The sequence below is a fragment of the Corapipo altera genome, unplaced genomic scaffold (assembly GCF_003945725.1).
Source record: "Corapipo altera isolate COAL_440 unplaced genomic scaffold, ASM394572v1 131, whole genome shotgun sequence".
In the NCBI taxonomy this organism is placed as follows: Eukaryota; Metazoa; Chordata; class Aves; order Passeriformes; family Pipridae; genus Corapipo; species Corapipo altera.
This window is the reverse complement of record NW_020885111.1, coordinates 73,117-96,543: the sequence shown is the minus strand read 5'-3', so window position 1 is coordinate 96,543 and position 23,427 is coordinate 73,117. Positions and strand designations below refer to the sequence as shown.

At 58.0% G+C, this 23,427-nt stretch overlaps 2 protein-coding genes across 2 annotated transcripts in view; both read right to left on the bottom strand.

Moving 5' to 3' along the window:
• Positions 1-3,597: 3,597 nt before the first annotated feature.
• On the bottom strand, positions 3,598-14,468 carry PLEKHO1 (pleckstrin homology domain containing O1). The gene is made up of 6 exons (XM_027669852.1): positions 14,337-14,468; positions 13,358-13,504; positions 6,097-6,237; positions 5,713-5,817; positions 5,258-5,359; positions 3,598-4,835 (listed from the first exon to the last, which is right to left on the bottom strand). Exons 1-6 carry the CDS (start codon positions 14,361-14,363, stop codon positions 4,050-4,052), a joined length of 1,308 nt encoding a protein of 435 aa, XP_027525653.1. The 5' UTR covers positions 14,364-14,468; the 3' UTR covers positions 3,598-4,049.
• Positions 14,469-17,955: 3,487 nt separating this feature from the next.
• Positions 17,956-23,427, bottom strand: part of VPS45 (vacuolar protein sorting 45 homolog) — a 10,969-nt gene continuing 5,497 nt past the window's right edge. The window contains exons 11-15 of the mRNA XM_027669855.1: positions 23,151-23,309; positions 22,369-22,476; positions 21,961-22,082; positions 21,226-21,357; positions 17,956-18,413 (exon numbers count right to left, since the gene is read on the bottom strand). Coding sequence (XP_027525656.1) covers positions 18,329-18,413; positions 21,226-21,357; positions 21,961-22,082; positions 22,369-22,476; positions 23,151-23,309 — 606 coding nt within the window. The 3' untranslated portion in view covers positions 17,956-18,328. The remainder of the gene's footprint in view (positions 18,414-21,225; positions 21,358-21,960; positions 22,083-22,368; positions 22,477-23,150; positions 23,310-23,427) is intronic.

Below are 23,427 nucleotides of genomic sequence, written 5' to 3'. Positions count from 1 at the left end.
AGGAACTCCCCAGCAGCTCCAACTGGATTTAGGGAAAAGAAATCCAAGGCACTGTACTGCATATTTCACCAAAGAATTCCCTCTTAAAGAGACAGGAACACACACAAATCTCTACACATGCATATTCCAGGGATACATTTGCACACGGGTACATCTGACATACAAAACCCCTGAGCTTTTCCCTTTTCTCTTTTTTTTTTAGGGAAGTGGGTCTGTTCTTGCCGAGCTTTAATTTGAAAACCCGGCTGGAACTTGTTAAGTCAATAATTATTCTTGTGAATGTGGGTCAAACTATTTTCTGCCTCTTCCCCTCTCTCGGGACGTGGAAGAGGATTGGATCCTCCAGCGCTCCGAGGCTGGAAGCACCACGCTTCCCATTGTACTTCCCAAGTCCAAACCTTCTCTTTTTAAGGCATCTGCCTTGGAGGAAAAAAAAAAAAAAAGCAACAATTTCTGCAGCCTCCTCCATCAGTAACTCCAAGAAATCCTTCTGCACAGCAGGAGCCATCGGCTGTGTTGAAAAACTGTTTATCCACCCCCTCCCCAGCCTGAGAACCCTCTGCCATGAGTCACTGCTGTTCCTGCTCCACTCAGGGGGTTGGGGGATTTTTCCAAGGCAGGAAACTGCTGGAGAAACCAGACTTTATCCACCATAGTTTTACTCCTGTTAACTGCTTTGTCAGGTGTAATTCCAGCCTGCAGGAATAACCCAGTGCTGTTGGAACAACATGAACCTGATTTTGCTCCACCGAGTTTTGCCTCCCTCCAGCAGTGTGAAAGTTGCCTCCAAGTGAGTGTAAATTCTGTTTAGAGCCGCCAAAGGCCTCTTAATCGGCACCTCCTGCTTTCCAGAGGCCCCTCAGCACTGCAGAGACGCTGCAGCTGCTCCCTCTGTCCGGCCTGGTGGGCCCAAAACCTGCAGTGGGTGAAATTTGGGGCTGCTGTGTGTCACATGGGGCTGACCCAAAACGTGCTCCCCGGGCAGGACCTGTGCCTGCTGGGTCAGCTCAGGCTGAGCTCAACCCCCCCTGGCTTCCTTGGGAGGGGGTTTTTGGGTTTTCAGCTCCCTTTTCCCAGGTTGTTGGATGCGATGATTCCCCTGGCATTTCATAGAGTCATGGAATCATGGAATGGGTTGGGCTGGGAGAGACCTTAAATCTCATCCAGTCCCACCCCCTGCCATGGGCAGGGACACCTTCCCCTATCCCAGGTTGCTCCAAGCCCTGTCCAACGTGCCCTTGGACACTTCCAGGGATCCAGGACAGCCACAGCTTCTCTGGGCAACCCGTGCCAGGGCCTCCCCACCCTCACAGGGAAGGATTCCTTCCCAAGTAAAGAATTCCTTCCTAAGGTGTCTGGAAAGGCAGAGGAGGGAGGGAGGGAGGCAAGGAGGGAAGGAGGAGGAGGGGGGGCTTGACTAAAGCCTTTGAGGCGGAGAGGGAGAAAATAACCAAAAAAAGGCGCTTTGGCTGGGAGGGTGGGTGGGCTCCTGGGTGCCGCACGCAGCCGGGGTTCCTCGCTCCTCCAAGGTCCTTATTTGGCTGGGAGCGGGAGCGTTCCGGGGATTGGCTGTGCCGGGGAAGCAGGCAGGGGAAGCAAGGCAGGGGAAGCAGGCAGGGAGGCGCAGGGAGCGGAGCCGAGCGCCAGCTGACGAGCGCAGCACACGCTCGCCCGCTCCCCGGCATGTGTCGAGCAAATTGCAGCTATTTTTACAGGAGACGCTTTGCCTACATCTTAAGAATCCCGTCCCGATCCCGTCTCCCTGAAGTGTAACGGGAAACCCCTCTTCCCAACCCCCCCCCTTCGCCCTGTTCTGCACGTGTTTTCAAGGCGCGGCTGGGCAGAACCCAGACTTCTTGGCCATTATCAGACTTCAGGCTTGCCTGCTCTGCCAGGGCGCTCTGTATTCCTGTAATGATCCAGTGTTTTGTCTCCGGAGCCGACATAATTGCGGCGCTGGACAATACCGACCCTTTCTGGGAATGGCAGACGGCTACTCCGCTGCTGGCCCGGCACGGCCCCTTTGTGCAGTGTTGTTCCCGCATGGATAGACCCACCAGCCGGGGGGGGGGGTGATGCACAAAGCCACGTCTGTGCTGCCCTTGGCTTTGCGGCTCCCCGGGGCTCCCTGCCCCGTGCCAGCAGATTTGGGAATGCCTCTGAGGGCAGGGGGCCGGGCAGGGAAGGCAGCGGGGAAACAGAGGGGTGAGGAGTGGGGCAAGAGCCCTAAAACTGCCCTTCTGAGGAGCTTCAGGGCCTCGCTGCTCCTGAAGAGAGCAGGGCAGGGCGGCTCAGTGTGCCAGGGGTGGCAGCACCAGCAGCTGCTCCTGGTGACCTCTCAGCTCTTCTCCCTTTCCAGTGTCACATGGAGCATGTCCTGCTTCTTCTGGAGGCCTCAGCTCAGAGCAGTGCTGCAATGATCGTTCCAGAATTCAAGGAGAGTTGCTGGGGAGGGAGTCAGAAAAATGGCATTTTACTGGTGCTGCCTGGGATGCAGGAGGTCACAGGAGTTTAAGGACGAGTGGGAGCTGGAGTTAGAGACAACACAAAAACTGCTGCAAGGGCCGGATCTGAAATCTGTCAAAAAACTTCCAGGAAACTCATGCCAGCAGCAATAATCCCCCAGTAATTCTAATGGGAGAGTGGGAGAAGAACTAATTAAAACCAACCAGCAACCTCAGCAACATGAGCCCGGGAGTGAGGATGAGCAGCCCCAGGAACGTCACCAACCTCCTTCCAGGGGGGTCAGCCAGGAAAGAAAAGAGACAACACCGACCACGACCAGGAAATAACTCAGTGGGTTTAATATTTTCGTGGACTATTTGCAATGTAGGTAACGGAATTAGGTTTCCTTTTAAAAAAAAAACAAGGAACAGTTGGATGTTGCCGTGTAGGTGAACCTGTGAGACATCACCACGTCCTGCTCACAGGTGTGAAAGCTGAGCCAGCCCTCGAGCCGAGTGCTCGGCGTCACCTGAGGGATCTGAGCTCAGCTCTGGGCTCAGCTTTCCTTCCAGTGGGGCTGATTCTGAGCCAGGGCAGCACAAGCACAGTACCTGCTGCTGTCTGACTGTGACACCTGAGAGAGCAGAGCCAAACCTACCAAACCTCCTGCTGTCTGACTGTGACACCTGAGAGAGCAGAGCCGAGCCCACCGAACCTGCTGCTGGCTTGTGGTGTCCGGCTGCTGCCCCCCTCAGCTCAAAGAAAAGGTAAAAAATAAAAGAGAAATGAAATTTAAAATCCCAAAGCCCCCCAACCCCCCCTGTGGGCTGTCAGATCCAAGGCTTTGATCCTCTGGTTGCACAGAAGGGAAGACACATCACTGCTGTCTCCCATTGCTCGGGGCCAAGGGGGTCTGTGAGGCATCCATGGCCTGAAGGGATCAGGGTGGACATGGATTGCATCCCTGCTGCCCTTCCAGAGGCTCTGTGTGCACCCCAAAGTAACAGCTGCCAACCCCAGATTCTCCAAGGGACTGTGCCAGGACAGAGCTCCACGAGCTGCCCATGTAACGCTGGGGAATAGCTTGGACTTCCAGCATCTTTATTTCCTGGATAATGGGAACTCCCAGGCACTGGCAGGGATGGACACCTCTTATGACCTTTTCATGTCGTTCATTTCCAAGATGAGCCTCCAGGTAAAGGAGCTGTGGTCTGGGACACAGCCCAGACACGGGAGCAGCAACGCCAGGGCTCGTCCAGCGCGAGAGCCTCCGCCCCGTGGGCTGCTCCAGGCAGGCACAGGCACTTCCAGGGAACCGGTGCTCGCTCCTGCCCTCTGAGCATGGCACAGCTCGGGGCCTGTGGTGCAAAGGGAGCTCTTACAAAGGAGGTATAAACTGTAACTGATTTATTGGAACACAGGGTTGATTCATCAGGGGATGCGCTGGAGGAAAGGAAGGGTCCAAGCTTTGAGAAGCAAATTTGGGTGAGAACAGGCACCTTTTCACTCTTTCGAACACTGTAAATAATAATAATTAAAAAAAAAACAACCCAGACCAGACAGCCACCATCCCTGGTCCCTCCCTCCCATCCCAAGGCTTGCCTTCACATCATGCTCTTCCTGAACTGCGACTGTGAGCTCTGTTTGGGCTTCGAGTCTGACTGCTGCAGCTCAAACTGTTTGTACAGGTCCCTCAGCTCTTTGATCTCCTGCAGCACCCTCTTGGCTTGGCTCCAGGTGGAGGAAGCCTCCCCCAGCAGCCTCTCAGATTCCTGCAGGATCCTTTCAGAGTCCGACTTGGAAGGTGATGAGGAAGAAGAGGTGGTGGTGGTGGTGCTGGTGCTGGTGGTGGTGGTGGTGGTGTTGGAGTCCTTGGTCTTTCTTTTGCCTTCCCCGTAGCCCTTCACCTCTGTCAGCAGTTCCTGAGTTTTTTCCAGTTTCAGTGCAACCAGTTCCTGTATCCGGGACAGCTGCTCCGGCTCTGCCGAGGCAAACTGAGCCTCCAGCCCCCTCCTCAGCACCGCCCGGTGCGCGGAAGAGTCCCGCCGGGACAGGATCTCTTCCATGGAGGCACATTTATTCTTTTCTGAGTACGAGAGCTTTTTGGGGACCTGCGGCGTGTACATGGTCCCTTTGTCAAAGGAGTCCTTGCGCTGCCCGGCCCTGTCCCACGAGGTCACCTCCCGTCGTGGGAGGCTCCCCGTCCGCCCTTTCTCCGGCGCCTTGGTGTTCTCCGAGTCGGAGCGGCGCCGCCCGGCAGTGAGGTGTGCCATGGACTTGTCCAGATCCACCCGGAAACTCTCCTCGCAGGTGCCGTGATCCTCCGGAGAGGCGTCTTCCTCCTGGATCAGGTCGAGGGTCAGCATGCCGTCGGAGGTTGAGGTAGATGCCTGGAGGAGCAGAAAGCAGAGTGGGTTGGCGCTGGAACGGCTGCACCTGCTTCCGAGGGTCTCCACACCATGGATACACAGCACAGAGAAGGAGCAGGGATGCTCCCTGCTCCAGGGCCCAGGTGTGAGGCTCTGGCTGAGCTGTGGATCCACGGACCCAAACCACACGAGCCCTCCCTGCTCTCCCAAGAGCAGCTCTACGGCTGGAACCTGAGGGAGCAGGTGTCAGTGATGGCAAACTGGGACTTTGCCAGAGGGTTTGCACTGTGCAGTGGTCCACGAGAGCGGAGGAGCTGGTGACCCAGAGCTGCCCTGATGGCAACACTCAGCTCAGGCTGGAGCTCCAGCACCGGCTCTCCTTGCCCTTAACTTACAAGTGGAACACTCCCGAGGGAATTTCCCCTGGGGTTGGTTGTACCTACCACAGCCATCAGGTGTCCCCGCGTGGGAGGGCGCCGGGAGTGCTGGATCTTGGCCCTGTCGCGCGTCGGGTGGGCGAGGAAGCTGTCCTCTTCCACAGTGACCTGCAGGGTGACACAGGCAGGGTGACCCTTCCAGGCTGTCCCACCAGCCCTGTGCAGGCCAGGCTGGGCCCCAAGGCGGGCCAGGCAGAGGACAGAGCCTTGTGGGCTGTCCCTTGCCATCGCTTTTGTGGTCGGCGCTGGGAGGATCACAGTATCCCAGACCTCCTGAGAGCCCACTCTGTGTGCCGGCGGCTGTGTGTGGGTGCAGACCATAAAATCCCAGTGGCTCTGCTCCCCTTTTTGCACCAGGAACAGAGGGTCAGAGGGGCTGCTGCTCCCCAGCAGTCTCAGACCTTCCCCCAAGATGAAGGTTGAGACAGGGCAGCCGGGCCCCGGCCCCGAGAGCCGCTCACCTCGTCCAAGATGCGGTTTTTGGCGCGTGTGATCGCAGAGTTGAGGGCGTTAATCCAGGACTCTTTCTCTTCCGGACTCACGGCCAGGAAGATCAGGTTTGGTGCCTACAAAAGAGGGAATTCAGGTCAGTGCCAGTGACTGAACTCACACAGAGAAGCTGTCAGGCGGGCCCTGCCCAGAGAGAGCCCCACGGCCTCTACAGAGAAGGCAAAGGAGACCTGAGCCTCCAGCCCTGCAAACGGCGCTGCTCCACCACACGCAGCAAACCCCAGGACCATCCACATCCCTCCTTTCCCTACATCCCACCAGGATCATCTGCATCCCTGCCTACCCCCAGAGCCGATGGCTCTCAGGCTGCCCGTGTCCGGACAAGCCCCACGTACCGTGTTTCCAGGCTGCCTGGAGTGGGCGAGGGTAAATTTGCTGTGGTTCTTTTTGCTTCTGCTTTTGGACTTCCTGAGCTCTTCACATTTCTCGTAGTCACTCAGGTCGAACATTTCCTGTATGTTTTTTTCATCTTTTACCTGCAAAACAGCAAGAAAATTAGAGCCTTGTGGGTGTCGGATGGAGAGGCTGCTGCTCCAGCCAGCAAGATTTCAACATGACTCTTTGGAAGGATGGCATGAAAATCACACTTTCCCAGGTTAACTCCTGCCTCTCCCACTCCCAAAGTTATTGGGACCAGGCTGAAAGGCCATGCAGGTGTGATCAGACAGTGTTCATGCTTTGGGGACCCTCAAAACGAGCAGGATTTACTCCAGCAGTGAGGAGGGGGTCCTGTGTGCCAGGAGGGTGTGGGAGCAGGAGGTGCTGGAGGAGGTGGACCCTCAGCTCTGATTCAAAGGGACAAACATTCTCTGCAGACAGTGGAACAAGAGTCGGAGGGATAAGGATTAGCACTTCCTATTTTTACTCTGTGCTGGCAGCTGACTCCGGGGGTGGCTCCCAGAATGCTGACACAACTCTGAGCCCCTGCCCCGGGGTGGGGGCTGTGGGCAGAACCCACCAGCCAGGGCAGGGGCTGCCAGGCTCTCACAAGGCCTTCAGCAACCAGGGGAAGGTTTTGAGAAGGAACAGAGTGCTGGGGCTCGGCCCTCACTGACAGAAGCACTTCTTGGTGTCCTGTAGAGAGTCCTTGAGTGACCACTTTACAAGATCTCCTGCTTTCCAGGGCTGTTCCCCAACACTCTGCACTGCCATGGTGAGATGGGCACCTGGCAATGGGTCAGTGTCCAGAGGCTCACATTAGAGATGGGACTTACACAGGGTTGCTGAGGCTGCAGCTGCACTGGGGAGGCAGGCAGGGGTCAGGAGGGCAGGCAGGGGTCTGGGGGGCAGGCAGAGGTCTGGGGGGCAGGCAGGGGTCTGGGGGGCAGGCAGGGGTCTGGTGGGCAGGCAGGGGTCTGGGTGCAGACCCCTGAGCTGCCGGTACCATCCCTCGGGCACACTTTTGGAGCCAAGGGGAGATGGCAAAGCCCTTCCTCTTCATCACCCTCCTAATGCACCATCCTCAATCCCATTCCTATGGCAGGGCAGCTCTGCTCTTCCATGGCAAACGAGAGGAATTAGGGGACTGGGGTGGGAGGGAGCTTGGGTTTGCATGTCCATTACAGAGAGCACTGCAGCAGGCCCAAATCCACATCCATCTGCTTAATCCGACTCCAGCCGGTCATTCCAGGCTGGATTGGTGACTGAGGGTGTGTAACTCAGGTGCCAGGAAGGCAGATGGTGGTGAGGTCTGAGCCCTCAGATTTCCTGAAAGGACTCCACCTCATTTCATACATTTCCTCCCCAGTTTTGGGAAGCCCTGAAGGAATTTCCCATGATTTTTCCATAGAATTTTATCAAAGAGGGTGACTAAACCAGCTTCCTAACCAGAGGCATGAACAAACTGACCATCTGGCCCTGCCTAATGACTGCAGTTCCCCTCTCTCCTTCTCCTTCTGCTCCTGGGTGTGTCCCCAGGATCCAGGGGACACTGGCAGTGCCATTCCTGATGCCCTGGAGCTGGTTCCTGCTCGTGACACAGCCCCTGTGCCTGGGGGTGAGAACAGATAATGTCTGGCTGTGCATCCTCCCCGTGCACTGCTAATCGGCTTTGATCTCTTCCCACTGCCATCCTACAATCCACCTCTTTCCAAGAATCCCGGCTGAATCCAGCCCGACTCATTTGCAGCAGGAAAGGCCAATCCCCTCCGAGCCCCCCCAGCTGTGCCCCCGTGGCTGAGACCTCGCTCCAGATGTTCGCCCATGTAGGTCACTGGGGCTTCCCCGGCCCTCCCCTCCCTCCTCCCTCTTCCCGGAGCTGGGATTTAACATCCTGCCCCCAGGAACACCCGAGGGAGGCTGCAGGATGGAGCAGGTGCCTTTGGCTCAGGCAAACACCCTGCAGCAGGTGCAGCTCGTCCTTTAAACATCTCGGAATGACAAAGTGCCAAGGCTCTGACACCGCCCTTGGGCACGGGGAGGGGACCCTGCTCCCACCAGAGTGTGGGGGACCCATTATAAAACCCTTAAAACTGGGAACTTGGCAACATCCACAGTGGGATTTTTGGGGGAAGAGGGTCAGCAGCAGCAATTCTGGGGGGCACAGGAAGGACAGTGGGACTCTCCCGGGGGGAAATGTGGGCAGCTGATCCCCCTCCCACACTGAGGTAACAGAGCACCCGGTGTGCAGAGAGGGAAACTGGAGAGAAGGAAGGTGAAAGGCAACTCCAGAGGAACCACCAGCTCTTCTGTCCTTTGTGGGAGGCTCCTGAGGCTCTAAGGAGAGAGGTGGTGGCATGGGGGGCAGCTCAGGGACAGGATTAAGGGGCATCAGCCCCAGCAGGCTGTCTGCTGGCTTAGCTGCCATGTTCTACCTGCTCGAGGCAGACAAAACAGCTTCACCCTGGGGTTCTGCCTGTCTCCTGCCTGTGGCCAGCTGAGGGAAGGGAAACTGAGGCACGGAGAAGGAACCTGAAGTGTCCCACAGCCCTACAGCAGGGGACATTAGACCCTGCAGCCATGAGACCACCCAGCCCCGCACCCCCCGGCAGCTGTGCCGGGGGCCGGCACTGCTGACACTGCTGGGATCCGAGGAGAGGAGCTGCATTCCTCACACTCCTCACACTCCTCACACTCCTCACACTCCTTCCCCTGCAGCTGCTGCCCGCCTGGGCTGGGCCCAGGGACCCCGGCCCTGGCATTCCCTGCCCCTGGGGGTCTGCGGGCATGTGGCGGGTCAAAACACCAGCCATGGCACCCAAACCCCTGCTCTGGAAGGTCCCAGCTATTTGTGCTTCCAAAGGTCTGTAATTAGCTGTCCTTGGGTGTTGAGGGTCCCTGATGTGGGTTAATTAACTGCCCCTGGGTGTCTCACTGACAAGAGTTCAGATCTCCTCCCTCCCCAAGCCTGCAGTGACTCCAAACCTCCCGAACTCGGGGCAGGGCTATGTTTTGGGGCCAAACCAGGCACAGAGGGGAAGGGCAGGTGGTCAGTCACTCCAGCCTGGGATTTTTGGCAGAGATTTGCCTTAGCAGTTCCCTAATGGGACACGGACAAATGCAGAAGGTACAGAAAATCACAAGACACCCACTGTGACGCACCCACAGGACACTCGGGAGGTCACAGCACAGCTCAGGGTGTAACCAGAAACCTCCAGACTCTCAGTGGAGCCAAATACCCAAACATGGGCAGTTTCAGGGCCCACGAGTTCCCCTCACAGGCTGCCACCAAAGTTTCACTTCCTCCAGCTGAGCAGCTCTCGAGCAGCTCTGCCCCAGGAAGGGACGGAGCTTCCTGCAGGCCTGGCTGAAACCAGGGTGTCCCTAGGACAGGAATGAACACACGTGTGTGCAGGGATGGACATCTCTGCAGACCTGGCTGAAACCAAGCTGTCCCTGGGACAGGGATGCACACACGTGTGTGCAAGAACATCTCTGCAGACCTGGCTGAGATCAGGCTGTCCCTGGGACAGGAATGAACACACGTGTGTGCAAGGACATCTCTGCAGACCTGGCTGAAACCAAGCTGTCCCTGGGACAGGAATGAACACACGTGTGTGCAAGGATGGACATCTCTGCAGACCTGGCTGAGACCAGGCTGTCCCTGGGACGGGGATGCACACACGTGTATGCAAGGGACAGAATTCCTCCCCAAAATCCCATCACGCCGTGCATGGCAGCGCTCACCCAGGGCAAACACGTCCCACGGAGCGCCACAGAACCGAGTGTGCCAACACACCCCCACCGCCCCCCCTGCCAGCAGCACGAGCCGAGCTGGAACAGGGAGCGGGCGAGGAGCAACAGCTCCTCGAGTGCTCTTGTGCTAATTGAGCCGATGCCTTTGGTAGCAAACAAGGGGAGGCTCTAGAGAAGCGTTTCCTCATCGCCCTCGTCACCCAGAAACCGTCTGGCAGCCCCCGGCTTCCTGCGAGGAAGCGCCGAGCCCGGCTGTGTGCAGGGGCAAAGCTGGGCCAGAAACGGTGAACAATTCCCAGAAATGTGCCGGGGGGGAGGGACCGGCGTGAGGAGAGGGAGGGGAAAGAATGTAAAAGTGGGCTTAGGAGGTGGTGTTGTGCTCAGCAGAGCTCAGCCCTCCGCAGATCATCTCCGCGGAGCTGGGTTTGGCCGGTGACCAAACGCTGAATAACGAAGGGGTTTGGTGTCAGCTCCCGGAGTTCGGCTGCCACGGGGGAACGGAGTGAGCTCCTGGTTCAGGAGGTGTCAGACAAGTCCCACAGCTTCCAAAGGGCTGCACTCAAACGTCCTGTTGGTGTTTTCCATCAGCTGGGCTGAAAAACTACATTTCCTCTCCTCTCCAGGCTTGGCTCTGCCAGGGAGAAGCCCAGGCTCCCACTGGGCATTCCCAAATTCTCCTGACAAAACTGAATAAATCAGGGCTGGTCTCTGACCTGCAAGCCCAGGTCCTAGGCAGACAACTGGAAAAGCACACATATTCCCTGGAGGAATAAGTGTGGGTATGGATGGGATTTTGTTGTTAGGGTGAGTTTTGGAAACCTCCCCACCCCACCCCTCAGCCCCTGCTCAGCTCCGAGCAGTTCTGCTCCACGCTCTCTTCGTGCAGCATCACCACCTGCCCCGAGCCAACATCCTTCCTGAGGGATCCCAGCATGGGACAGACAACTCCCCTTCCCGTGTGCCTTGGGGAGATGGGATTCACTGCCCTGCTTCCCAGATGGAGAAATGCAGGCAAAAGTAAATAAATGTCTGGTTTGAACTCATTTAGTGAGTGCGTGGCAGAGCCGAGGAGCTTCCAGGCGCCCTGGGATTTAACCCTGGCAGAGCTGAGGAGCATCCATGAGTCCTGGAATTTAATCCCTTCTGCTCCGAGCTGGGGGGAGGGCTGGGAGTGTGGCTTCACCTGCGGAAGCACCTGCCAGTGCTCTGGAACAGCTGCTGAGCGTGAGGGGAGCTGGCAGGAAACACCGGGGCTGCTACGAGAATGAATTTGTGAGCTCCAGATCTATGTTGCTCCAGTGGCTTTGATGGAGCAAAATCATAATTTATAACACAGGAGGGCTTTGATCTGTGGCAGATATAGGCAGCTGAGTCTCCTCTCTGCAGAATTGGGTGAGATTCAGACTGTCCCGGGGCCGTTTCCACTCATTTTCCCATTTATTATCCGGGGGGTGGGCAGGGGGGCCTCGGCTTTGCCAGGGAATAAGTGATGATTCTCCAGCCAGCACCAAACCCCTGTTCTGAGACCCTGGGAGCAGGAAATCTTGGGAGCACCCTGGGCACACACAAGCCCCGGGAACCCCTCCACTGAGACCCTCAGCATCCCAGACCCCCCGACACCGGCACGTTCCTCTGCACTGCAGGCACAGAGTCACCCCAGTGCACACCCACAGCCAGATGTCACCTCTGTGACCAACAGAGAGTCACCTCAGTGCACATCAGCACCAGATGTCACCTCCATAACCACATCTCTGCCCGACCACAGATTCTTCCATATAAAGACACGGCAGCCGCTGCTGCGCGTTATTTATGGTCCCTCACACACACGTGGAGCCCCGGAGCTGCCTCGGGCCCAGGAGGGAGTTCTTCTCCATAAGAAACACAAACACAAGAGCTTCTTGTTCAGAACAGGCCCCATATGGCCCCTCCAGCCTTGTCCCACTCCTGGGCTCCCAGCACACCTGGATTTGAACTGTAGCTACCTGGATGTACTCAGGAGGGACAGACAGGCATCTTTTCCCTGCACCTCTTCCCTATGTTGATTCTTGTTCAAACACCTTCTCTCTTGGCTTGTCCAGCCTGTTCCCAATCCCATCCCAGCAGTCTGACTGTGTTGGTCTGCATTACTGCTGGGAAATTCGGGAGAGCCACAAACCACAGGGGATTCGTGCCACTGGCTCTGTGCCTCTCACATCCATCCAACTTTCCCGATCCATAAATGTGTCTATAGATCCATCACGGGGTTCGTGTCTCGCTACCACCAGCGCTGTCCACAGTCTCTAATCCTTCTCTCATCACCTCTGTTTACCTGAGCATTCCCAAGGCACTGACCCCCCCCACACCCTGCAGACAACATCCAGTCCCTGTTCCTGTGTCTCTCTCCGGCTCTGGAGCGGCCAGGAGGTTGATGGGAGCGAGCTCTGGAATTCCAGCACACAGCTCAGCACCACCTGGGCATCCAGTCCACTTTTTAGACCATCTCTGTGTTCTAGCAACCCTTGACCCTTCCATGTGTGCCATGCCCACGACTCAACCAGCCCTAAATCAAGCTGCCCCTTCCACTCTCTGGATCCTGAGCTGGGCCAGGCAGCCGTGCATCCAACCAGGGTCCAGCAGGGAACGACCCCCACTGAGGGAAACCCAGCAAGACCAGGGTTTTACCCCAAATTCCCTGACCTGGAGCAGCCCCTGTGCCTGCTGTGGGCACCGGTGCAGTGCTGGGATGTCAGAGGGGACCCGAGGGAGGAGGGCTCTGGCCAGGGGAGTTCTCCCTGATGGGTTTGGAGGGCTCTGGCCAGGGGAGTTCTCCCTGATGGATTTATGGAGACAAAAAGCACAGGGGGGGCCGTGCAAGGACAGCCGGGTGCCGGCTCAGCCTGACGGTCACATCCAATTACCTCCGATGTCAACACCACGTTAAACCCCAAACCCCGGCGAGGAGACAGAGGAGGGGGAGAGGGGAGGGGCACGTTGTACAACACGGCGTCGGATCCTGGGGGAAATTTCCCCGTTGTCCTCTTGGCCCGGGGGAAAAACACCAGAGATCGACCCGTAAATGGCTCGATTCCAGTCGGCAGAGCGGAGTTATTTCCAAATGGACAGTGAGCAGCTGGGAACAAGGCACTGTCGGGCTCAGTGAGGGAGGACAGGCACAGAAGGGAGCCGGCATTGCTGCCGCCGCGGCAGGAAGAGGGATGAGGGCTTAACTCTCGCTAAGTGAATCCTTTCGTGTCTCCACGCTGGGAAAATGTCTCCCAGCAGAGGTGTCTGGGAGAGTCGCTCTGGGAGCCGAGCCTGACCCGGCCGGGTCCTGCCGGCGCCAGCTCGGGGAGAAGAGAAGCCCCCGAAGAACCTCCTCGGCCCGGCTGGCGCTGGAGGGGCGCTGGGAAGGGCCGGGGCTGCTCCTTTTCATATGCAAAGGAAGGAAGGGGGGATGGGAAAGGAAACTGAAACCGATCCTACCTCCTTCTCCGAGATGTAAAGCTGATCTCCCTTCAGAACCACATAACGGTTTTTCCAGATTTCCCTAAAAATGCCTTTCCCGCAAAATTTCCGCACCCAGCCGACCTTCTCCGGCTGCACAGGTTGCTGGTTTCCATCCTGGTGCCCCTAACACAAAGGGAGAGGGAAGAAAATGGGGGGAAAACGGGATTATTCTTGGTTTTACACTCCTCTTCTCTCCCTCTCCTTCTTTGCCCAACTTTCGCCTCCCCCTCCCTCCGGCCCCTCTCTCCGCCGACGCCGGGACCCGAGTCCTTCCCCGGGGTCACTCCACGGGGATTTTTGTGCCGCAGACGCGAAGCGGCACCAGCAGCACCGGGAGGAGGCTGCGAGGACCGGGCAGGGTTCCCTCCGCGGTTATATAAGACAGGCCGGTGTCTCTATCGCCTCATCCAGCGGGCATTTACCCATGGAAAGGGGAACGGGGAGGGGGGGATGGAGGTTGGGCGGAATTTAAACCGGCTGGATATTTATTTTTTTTTTTTTTTACTGCGGTGAAAATTGCATTTTTCCGCTTTTCCTGAGCAATTAATCCAAGAGGTGAAACCTACGGACGGGTTCATATGTGGGATTTCTCCGTAGGCAGCGATGGGATCGCTGGGTGCAGCACACACACACACACACACACACGGTACAGGATTGATGGTGCCGCTGGATTTTATGGTTTCCTTGTGTTCCAAGATGAAAACTGCCTGCCTACATCCCCCAGTGTCCGTGACGGGTGCGGGATGCCGGAGAGGCGCTGGGCAGGGGCAGGAGCTGGGCCGGCCGCGGGGCCCGGGTCTCTTTGGGTCTGCTTGGGGGTCTGTGCGGTTTTTTTTTGCGGGGGGAGCCCAAGCGAACACCTGGCCCCGGAGAGACAAACCCCCCCTCCCCAAAACATCCGGGAGCCTCCCTCCTCACCCCGCCGTGCCCCGGGAGAAGAACCGATTCCACTCACCCTTTTCGCAGAATTATTTTTTTTCATCGTTCCTTGGTGCGCTGGGAGGAGGTTTTATTTTTTTTTTTTTTTTTTTTTGGGGGGGGGGGCGGGGGGGGGGGGGGGGGGGGGGGGCCCCCCCCCCCCCCCGCCGGGGGGGGGGGGGGGGGGGGGGGGGGAAACACCCCGGGGGCTCCTCCTGCGATCTCGCTGCCTTCGCCCCGCGTGGCTCTCAGGGCCCTCTCCCGTTACACGGCGCTCTGAGCCATCGCCAGCCCCGCCGCGTCCCCCCCCGCCGCCACCATCCCGCAGCTCGGGGGGCTGCGCTGGGCTGCGCCGGGCTCCCGAGCTCCATCTATAGCCGCGCGCCCGTGACGTCGGGGTTCACGGCACAGGGCGAATCGCAGCCCACGAGGGGTTTTTTTTTCTTCTTCTTTTTTTTTTTTTTCTTTTCTTCTTTGTCTCCGACTCGCCGGGGACGGAGAGTCCGACGGGGCAGCGGGCGCGGGGCAGGCGGCACCTCGCCCAGGTTGTCCCCAGCGGGTCCCGGCGGTGTCACGGGTCACCGGGAAACTTCCTGGGAGAAGGGAGGGGGGGGGAAAAAGCGGCCGGGTGGCACTGGGAGGGTTTTCTGCCCGAAAGGTGTTTGGAAGTGCAAACAAATCCCCCCGGAGAGAGGAGCGGGGAGATTCTTTGGGAAGGGGCTGAGGGAAGGGGTCACTTCCAGCACAGAGGGTCTGACAGCCAGGACTTGGTGGGATTCGGAGAATGGCTTCCAAAAGTAAGGAGACACTTGGCTTCCTAAAAAATACCTCTTTTTTGGTTTGTTTTGTCTGTCTCCTGCATGTCCTACAAGTCCGGAACTGTCTGAGTGTGAGACTGAGGTCAGGGGTGAGATTTATGGATCAGAGATGGGTGAGAAAGAGGGAAAAACAGAGAAAGGGGAAAATAGATTGACCCATCATTGATCAATGGATCGGCTCTACAATGCCACTGTCCATCCCATCCCAGCTTTACAGTCCATCCCATCACTGGACAACACCCCCACCCCCAATTTCAAGGTGCAGTTTCACCCCAGCAGTCTGGAATTGATATCTGCAGAGTCCTGGGCACATACTTGGATTACTGAGTATTTCCAGAGCTTTTGTGGGTGTTGGTGTCCCATTGGCATTCCCATGTGCTCCCTGTTTGTGCTGTGAGCTGTGGGATGCACTGGATACCTGGGAATACCTGGGACAGGGACACAAGTCGCTGTCTACACCTAATCCAGGGGTTGCCTTTTCCTCCTGTGCCTGCACAGCCCTGAGCTCTGTGGGCCCCAGGACTGGGATTTGCCATCTCCGTGCCTCAGTTTCCCCTTTTTAGCCCATGTGGGCAGAGCTGGGTCCAGGCAGGGCCGATGGCAGAGCGACAGATGAGCTGCCCGGAGCCCCCGGCGCAGTTTGCCGGGACACCACAGGACCTGCCAGCTTATTTAATGACACTTCGCCTCCTGACCGGCCTCATCCTTCCTCCTGTCCTGTTTTCGGTGGCCAGGGCCTGCGGAGCGCCGGCGCGTGGCCAGTGCCAGATGGCACCGTGCTGGTGGCAGCGGGACCAGGCTCTGTCCTGCCCTTCAGATCCAGCGCCCACTCTCTTCCTAAACGCCCTCCAGCGCCAGGGAAGTCGCCCTGAAATCACAGGAGGGAACCAGCACACACCTCCGTGCCCCTGGGAGCAGGGATTCGGCTCCGGTCGGGATCCTCAGGCTGTTCTGACAGCGCGACAGTGAGTCACGTTTGTGAGGGATGTGATGGGTGATTCAGAGCTGGAAACATCAACAATTTACATGGAAGGAAGGAGATAGGAGGGAACCCGGCTCCCATTTCCGTACTGGGAACAGGCAGTCGCATTCCCAGCCTTGGGGACGGCCCTGGATGCTGCTCCTGCTGGGATCACTGGGCTGGGGAGGGCTGGGATGGAGGTGCCCTCCCTGAGCCACAGTCACACTGGTGTGGCAGGTGACGTGGTCTCTGCAGCTCCCCATCCCCATTCCTGTCCTTGTCCCTGTCCCTGTCCCTGTCACTGTCACCATGCCCATCTCTATACCTGTCCCTGTCCCCACCCCCATTCCCAGCCCTGTCCCCATCCCTGTCCCCACTCCTCTCCCGTGGGCAGCACAAAAAGCCCCTCCAAGGTGTGTTTGTGTCTCTCCCACACTCACACAGCCCCTTTGCTCCCCCCTGGCCCCGGGGGCTGCAGCTGCTCCCTGTGCTGATCCATATAAACAGCCACCAAAATCTCACCTTCCTGCAGAGCAGATCAGCAAACTCTCGGTTTATTTACGTCTTTAACACCCCCCACACAGCATTTTGCCTCTGGATATCAAGTGTGAAGCTGCTGCCTGGAAGATGAGTCGAGTTTAATTAGGGCACGCGCTTTTCCGAGTCTCTGACTACGATTACAAGGGTTTTTGTCTGGGAAAGGGGCTGCTGGAGGAGGGATTTATCCCTCTGGAGTGGAGGGGACAGGCTGCTCTGAGGACTGAGCTCCCCTCTGTCGGGGTCCCAGGCTGGCAGAGGTCTGAGTCACCTCGTGGGGGCACATATAGGGCAGGGGGAGGTGGGAAAGAGGAGGCTCCTGCCAGAGGCACTCACAGGGATGTGACCCCAAGTGGGTCAGGCTGCAGCGTGTTCTGATGGACCTTAAATGCCACAGGGCAGAGCTGGAGCTGGAGCCCATGATCTGCAGGAGTGTTTGGATGGCACAGAGCTCAAGCCAAACGTGCCTGGAAATCAGGTTGGCTCAGGCTGGACATGCATGAGGGGGTGGGCACAGACTGGGGTGGGCACACAAACAGGGGGCACGAGGAACTCGGGGTTGAGGGCCAGTTCAGAGCTGAACTGAGTAAACTCAGCATCTTGGGAGCCCCTGTTGAGAGCTCGAGTCCCATCTGAGATCAGGCACCTTTGTGCCAACCCAACTGCACCCAGTAGTGTCCCAGAATGGATCTACCCAGTACAAACCAGTGCTAACCCAGTGCCCTGACTGGGTCATGGCTGTTCTTGGGGACTCCTTTCTCTGGGGTTTCACAATTCCCACCTCCTCCCCCATGGCCTCCAGCAGAGCCAATCCAGGGACAGCCACTGCAGGTAAGAGGACCAGCTACTGTGGCCTCTGCAGCTGATCTGGGTTATAATCAGGTTTGGACATTTGGGTTTTGTTGGGTTTTTCCTTAAATGAAATCCCATCATCCCTCCATGTTCCCACTGCCACATTTCCCCTTCCTGCCCAACTTCCCTCCTAGAGATCCAGGAACATGGAATGCTTTGTTTCTCCCCAACAAGAGCTGCCCAGGACCCCTGGGGCCAGATCCCCTCCCCCCTGAAGGGCTTTGCTCTCTCCCACATCAACGGGACTTAGTTGTGATGCCACGATAATTCCCAGAGATTTAGGAGCTCATTTCATTTGATCTGGCTTGTTAATTCCCAATCAAGTGCTGATTAGAGGCCACGGGGCAGAGCTGGAAATGCACTCGCAGGTTCCTCAGCGAGACCTTGGTGTGGTCCTTGAGGGGGGCAGAAGCTCCTGAGAAGGCTCAGGCTGTAACTGCACCTCATGGCATTGGGAAAGGGAAAATGGGAATCATCAAACAGACAGATTCGACCAAAACGGGGGATTTAATAGGATTCAACATATACAGACAATGGAGCAGAGCAAAGGGCTCCTGTGCCCACCAGCTGCACCCCCAGAGCTGCTCCCCCGGCCCGGGGCAGGACCGTTGGATTCCTCAGGGGACTCATCCCATGTGTCCTGGTGAAGGGATTCAAGAGCTTCCCCAGGCTCCCCTCAGGTGACATCCCCAGCTCTGGAGCTGTTTGTGAGGGGACAAGGAGGAGCTGCAGGGGGGACACGTCGTGGCCAGCTCCAGCTCCAGCTCCAGCTCCAGCTCCAGCTCCAGAGGGGGAAGCTCCGGCCGTGGCACAGGAACATCCAGGTCCGGATGGGCAAGAAGGGATTCACTCCTTCAGGATTCACCGTCGGCCGGACCTCGGTGGGACCTGGGAGCTCTCGGTGCTCCGGCCGCGGAACCCCGCGGCTGTGACCTCCTCCAGGAAGCTGCCGGGAAAGGCTCGGGTCAAGTGGGACAAGGGCCAACTGCCCCCCCACCCTGGGCCTGGCCTCGAGCCTTTGGACCCCACCAGGACCTGCTCCTCAGCCCCAGAGCTGAGACACAGCCCCGGCAACACTGGGATGGGGGCACAGAGGCAATGGAATCAGGGAATTGTTTAGGTTGGAAAAGCCCTCTGAGCCCGTCGAGTTCAGCTGTCAACCCAACACCGCCAAGGCCACCACTGACCCGTGTCCCCACGTGCCACATCCATGTGGTTTTGAGCAATTCCAGGGAGGAGGGACTCCACCACTGCCCTGGACAGCCCTTTCAGTGAAGGAAGTTTCCCCAGTATCCAACCTAAACCTCTCCTGGTGCAACTTGGGGCTGTTTCCTCTGGTCCTGTCACTTCTCCATACGCGGTGACAGTGGCAAAGGGGTGACCTGCCCATGACACTGTGATCCAACAACAGGTCACCCCTGCCTGACCCGCTCCAGTGGCTGTCCTGGGGCAGCTGAAGGCAGGAAACACTAATCCAAGAGTAAATTCCAAGCTCCCAAAGCCAGGAATGCTCCCGGCCAGGAAGATGCTGCCGGAGGACGGTTCCTCTGGCAATGAGACACCACAGCCGTTCCCAGGCTGACTCATCCCCTCAATGTGCTGATCAGGTGATCTCAACAGTAATGCTTAAAAAAAAAAAAAACACCAAAAAGGATAAAGAAATGCAAACTAGGATATGCCACGAATCCTACAGAAACGGGATTTCCCTAAACTGGGTCTGGAACAGCTCTTCCTGCCCAGGTTGTGAATCCTGAGGGGTTTGAAAAATAATAAAACCCCTAAAATCTCAAGCAAAGGCCCAGCTCTGAGCTCCACGGGACACAGCTGGAAGGGGCACAGACAGGACACTGTCCCCTGGCTCTGTCCCCTGGCTCCACCTGGCTTTGTGTTCCAGCCCCAGCCCTCTCTCCTCCAGGTTATTTTTAGGCATTGGAGCCAGGCAGAACGGAGCTGTGGCAGGGAATGACTCGCTGGTGTTTTTAGGGATCCTCCCGGTTCCGTGCTGTCCAGAGCAGGTTGTGCACGTGACCAGGGTCCCCTCAGGGTCCCCTCAGGCCTCTCTGAGCACCTTCCAGGTCTGGAGTGTGCCGAGGCAAGAGCCAAAGTGCCACCTGCCCCAGGGGGATGAGCTGCACCACGGCACAAATCCCCCGGGCTGGGGTTGTTCCCAGAACCCCATGGATCCAGCACAGGTACCTGCAGGTAACTCCATGGATGCTCCACCTGAGCAGGGCCCAGAGATCAAACCCCCAGGAGGAACAAACCCACTCCCAGCTCCATTCCCACCCCTCTGGAGCGAGGAGGGTCCCCACGAGGCTCCGGTGCCGCCGCGGCGCCATAACTGGGTAACTGGGTCAGGCTCCACATCCCGGGATTAGTCCCAGCAGGTTTGGGCTCAACCTGCCCGGGATGAGTCAGCCCCAGCACCAGATGTTCCTCCTGCTCCCAGGCATCCCTTTTTAGCCGATTATTGATCCTCTGTAACCCTTTCTCCTCCGAACCCTGCGGAACTGCTTTGGGATCGCCGGGAGCAGGGCTCGGATCCCCAGGAGCAGAGAGGATTCTCCCTCCCCTGGGCCACCCCCCAGGCGCCCACAGATGTTGTTCCCAGTTCCAGTGGGGCCGTAGGAACAATGGAGCCCAGGATTAGGTGCTTACATGGCTGCTCGGCGCATTAACACCCAAATCCCCTTGTTTCTGGTGACATATCCGCCCTAATCCTGCAGGAATCAGGAAGGCCATGGATTACAGGAGGGGTTGGGACACACTAAAATCTGGGTTCCCTCACATCAGACACCTCAGGGATTGTGCTGAGATTTCCCTGATCCTCAGGCACTGTGCTGGAATTGCTGGGAACAGTGGACAGGAGACATTTTTGTTGTCCTTCCATCCTTAGGGAAATCTTATCCCAGAGAAAATGAATCATTTGGAGCAGGGCTGTTTCAGGTCTCTGCTATCCCTCCCCGGAGCTCCCAGGCAGGGCCCAGCTGGATCCAGCCCTTCCATAGGACCAGCCTTTTAGTTTTTGGGTTTTTTTCCCTCCCCACTTCGTTCTTTGAAATGCAGATTTGGACACAGAATCCCAGTTTTTCTGTAAGTAATTCAGGGACTGTGCTGAGACGTGGTGGAGCCCAGACCAGCCCAGGTGGCTCCTGGCAGCACAAATCCAAGTGGAGCCCATGATGGAGCTGCAGATCCTGAGCTTCAGCAGCAGCTCAGGGTTTTCCCACCATCCCACACTGAGCTGAAGGAAGGGCACGGGGAATCTGGAGGGAATTCCTGCTCTCCTGCCTGGCCAGCAGCGAGCTGTGCCAATGGGAAACAATGCCCAGTGTGGCCTCAACTCTCCCCTGCACCCAAAGCGAGTAATTTGGGTTCAGGAAAAACTATTTGTATTTATAAACCAGACGCTTCCCACCAGGAATTTCATACCAGGAGGGACCTCTGCCCACCTCCAGCAAGGCAGCTGCACGTTCAGTCAGTGCTGAATTATTCTCTGGCTTCCCGAATGTGTGGGGAATTACAAGCAGGAAAAACTCTAGGGAATTAACTCTACTTCCCTGCCCTGGAACTCAGGGAAAGGCAGGTTAAAGCTCCAGGCGGGTGATCTGTCCCTGAGCCACCACGAGCAGATCTGGGCATGGAGCACTGACCCCCTGTTTCCGTGTGTTATCACCCGGTGGGGATCCCTCCTGCATCCCGAATTCCTGCCGTGCCAGCAGCTTTGCAGGCAGGATTCCCGGTGGGATGGGTTTTACCTCCTGGTGTTGTGGATGGTGGTGCCGCCCAGGACGATGCGGACGCCGGGGTTGGAGCGGTTCAGGTTGTACACGGCCAGCGCCTCCTCGTACGTGGCCCCTCCGATGAGGAACACGACGATATCCTGGGGCCTGGGACAAAGGCACAAACCATGGAATGCTTTGGGCCGGAGGGACCTTAAAGCTCGTCTTGTTCACCAGGTGGAAGCCCCACCCAACCCAGCCTTGAACGCTCCCTGGGATGGGGAACACTGAGGAATACCCAGCAAATACTGAGCCAGGATTAGACAAAACCAAGGATAAATCCTGCCCTGGAGGCAGCGATCCGTGATCCTCACGGTGCCTCTCCCAGACCCTGCGTCACCCCTGGGATCTGCTGGGCTCAGGGCCGACAACAACCATGAAATCCCACAAAACCTCATCTCCCCCGAACTTTCACCCCTGGCCCTGAGCAGCCTCCAGCAGCAGCACCCTGTGGATCCACCCCCCCATGTTTAATGCATGATTCAGGCTCCGCTGCAGCTGGGAAATCACAATCGATTCCGGAGTCAGGCGAGGACACGGCGCTGCCTCAGAGCTCCCGGGCTTGGGATGAAGGGCACGGAGCAGCTCGTTTGGGGCTGATCACGAACCGCCAGGATTTGTGCCTCAGTTCACCAGGGCAGCCAGTGTGTCCCAGTGCCAGGGGCCCCAGGTGTATCCCAGTGCAGGCTCTGCCCAACCAGCCCCATGTACCTGTCCCGGAGTGTGTTGGGGCCCAGGTAGGGATATTGGCTGTCCTTGAGCTTTCCTTTGATGAGCTGGTCCAGCGTTTCCTGGAGCAGGGGCTGGTGCTGTGTGTACACATTCTCAATGCCCTGTGGTGGGAGGGAAGCTCTTTAGGAACTGGGAGAGCAAGGAGGGAGGAGGAATCAGCGGAGACACCGCATCACCTGACAACCCAGCAGGTGTCACCCCTGAATTTCGGATTTGAGGCTCTTCAGCAACCCGCTCCCATTGTCCTCAATGGAATCAGGCCCTGAAGCCACTGCCCTCCCTGTGAAATCCCAACCCCAAGCCAGCAGCCCGACATTCCTGCCAGCCCTGCTCTGGCTGCAGTTTTGGCTAAAACTGTCCCTTTTCCCCCCTGAGGCATATTGGTACCTTCAGGCCTTTGAGGAACTGCTTAGTGATGGCCACGGCGTCCTTGGGGCCAAACAGGTCACTGCCCCGGACCCGCTTCCCTCCGTACTCCACCACGGCCGACACCAGCTGTGCGGGGAGAGGGCAGGAGCTGTCAGGATGGGAACTCCTCACTGGGCTCTGGGGCTCACGGGGGTCAGGGACACGGAGCCAGGTGAGGGGGTGGAACAGCAGCACTCCCACATCCCCCCGCCTGCCCCGACCCTCCTGCACGAGGAGAGGCCTCGTCTCCATCGCCCGCAGCAGCAGCAGCAGCTCCTCCACACGAGGTGACATCATCCTGCTCCTCCACCTCCTCCCCAGCTGCTCCTGGCGCTGCCGCCCGCTCCCTTCCCACCAGCTCCTCTCCATTCCCAGCCCTTCGCTGCAGCCACTGCCAATGCAGGAGCTGGGCAAAGGGGGAAGAGGAGAAGGAGAGAGGATGCACATCCCAGGCTTGTGCATGTGCCACACTCCCCTCCCAGCAGACTCTTGCCATCCCCGCTTTATTCAACCCTTCACAACACCACAGACCAGCCCAGGGTGGAAGGGCCCTCTGGAGATCACCCCATCCAACCCTCAGTATCCCCGACGTGGGAAATGGAGCCACTCATTCAAAAAGCCCTTTAAAGCCCCACCCGCAGGTCCCTCCCTGAGCCGATCTCAGGGCTCTGCACAACAACCCCCGGAGCGGGCAGGTTTCCCCCCAGAGAGCAGCGATTCCCCCCCGCCCCGTGCCCCCCGTGCCCCCTCCCCGGGGTTACCTTGCGGTACCTGTCGGTGCCGCCGCGGGCGCGCAGCTCGTCCAGCAGTGCCGGGAGGCCGTTGCTGGCGTGGCGCTCGTAGCGCAGCGCGTAGAGCATCACCAACCGCGCCGCGTCCAGCTCCGACACCCGCGGGCTCTGCAGCACCCGCCGCACGCTCTGCGGGGACACGGGCACACCTCAGCGGGGGCCAGGCCGGGCTGCTCCGGAGCCCAGGGCCTGAGGGGCATGGAACCAGACTGGTATCGCTGCCTGAGGGACATGGAATCAGACTGGT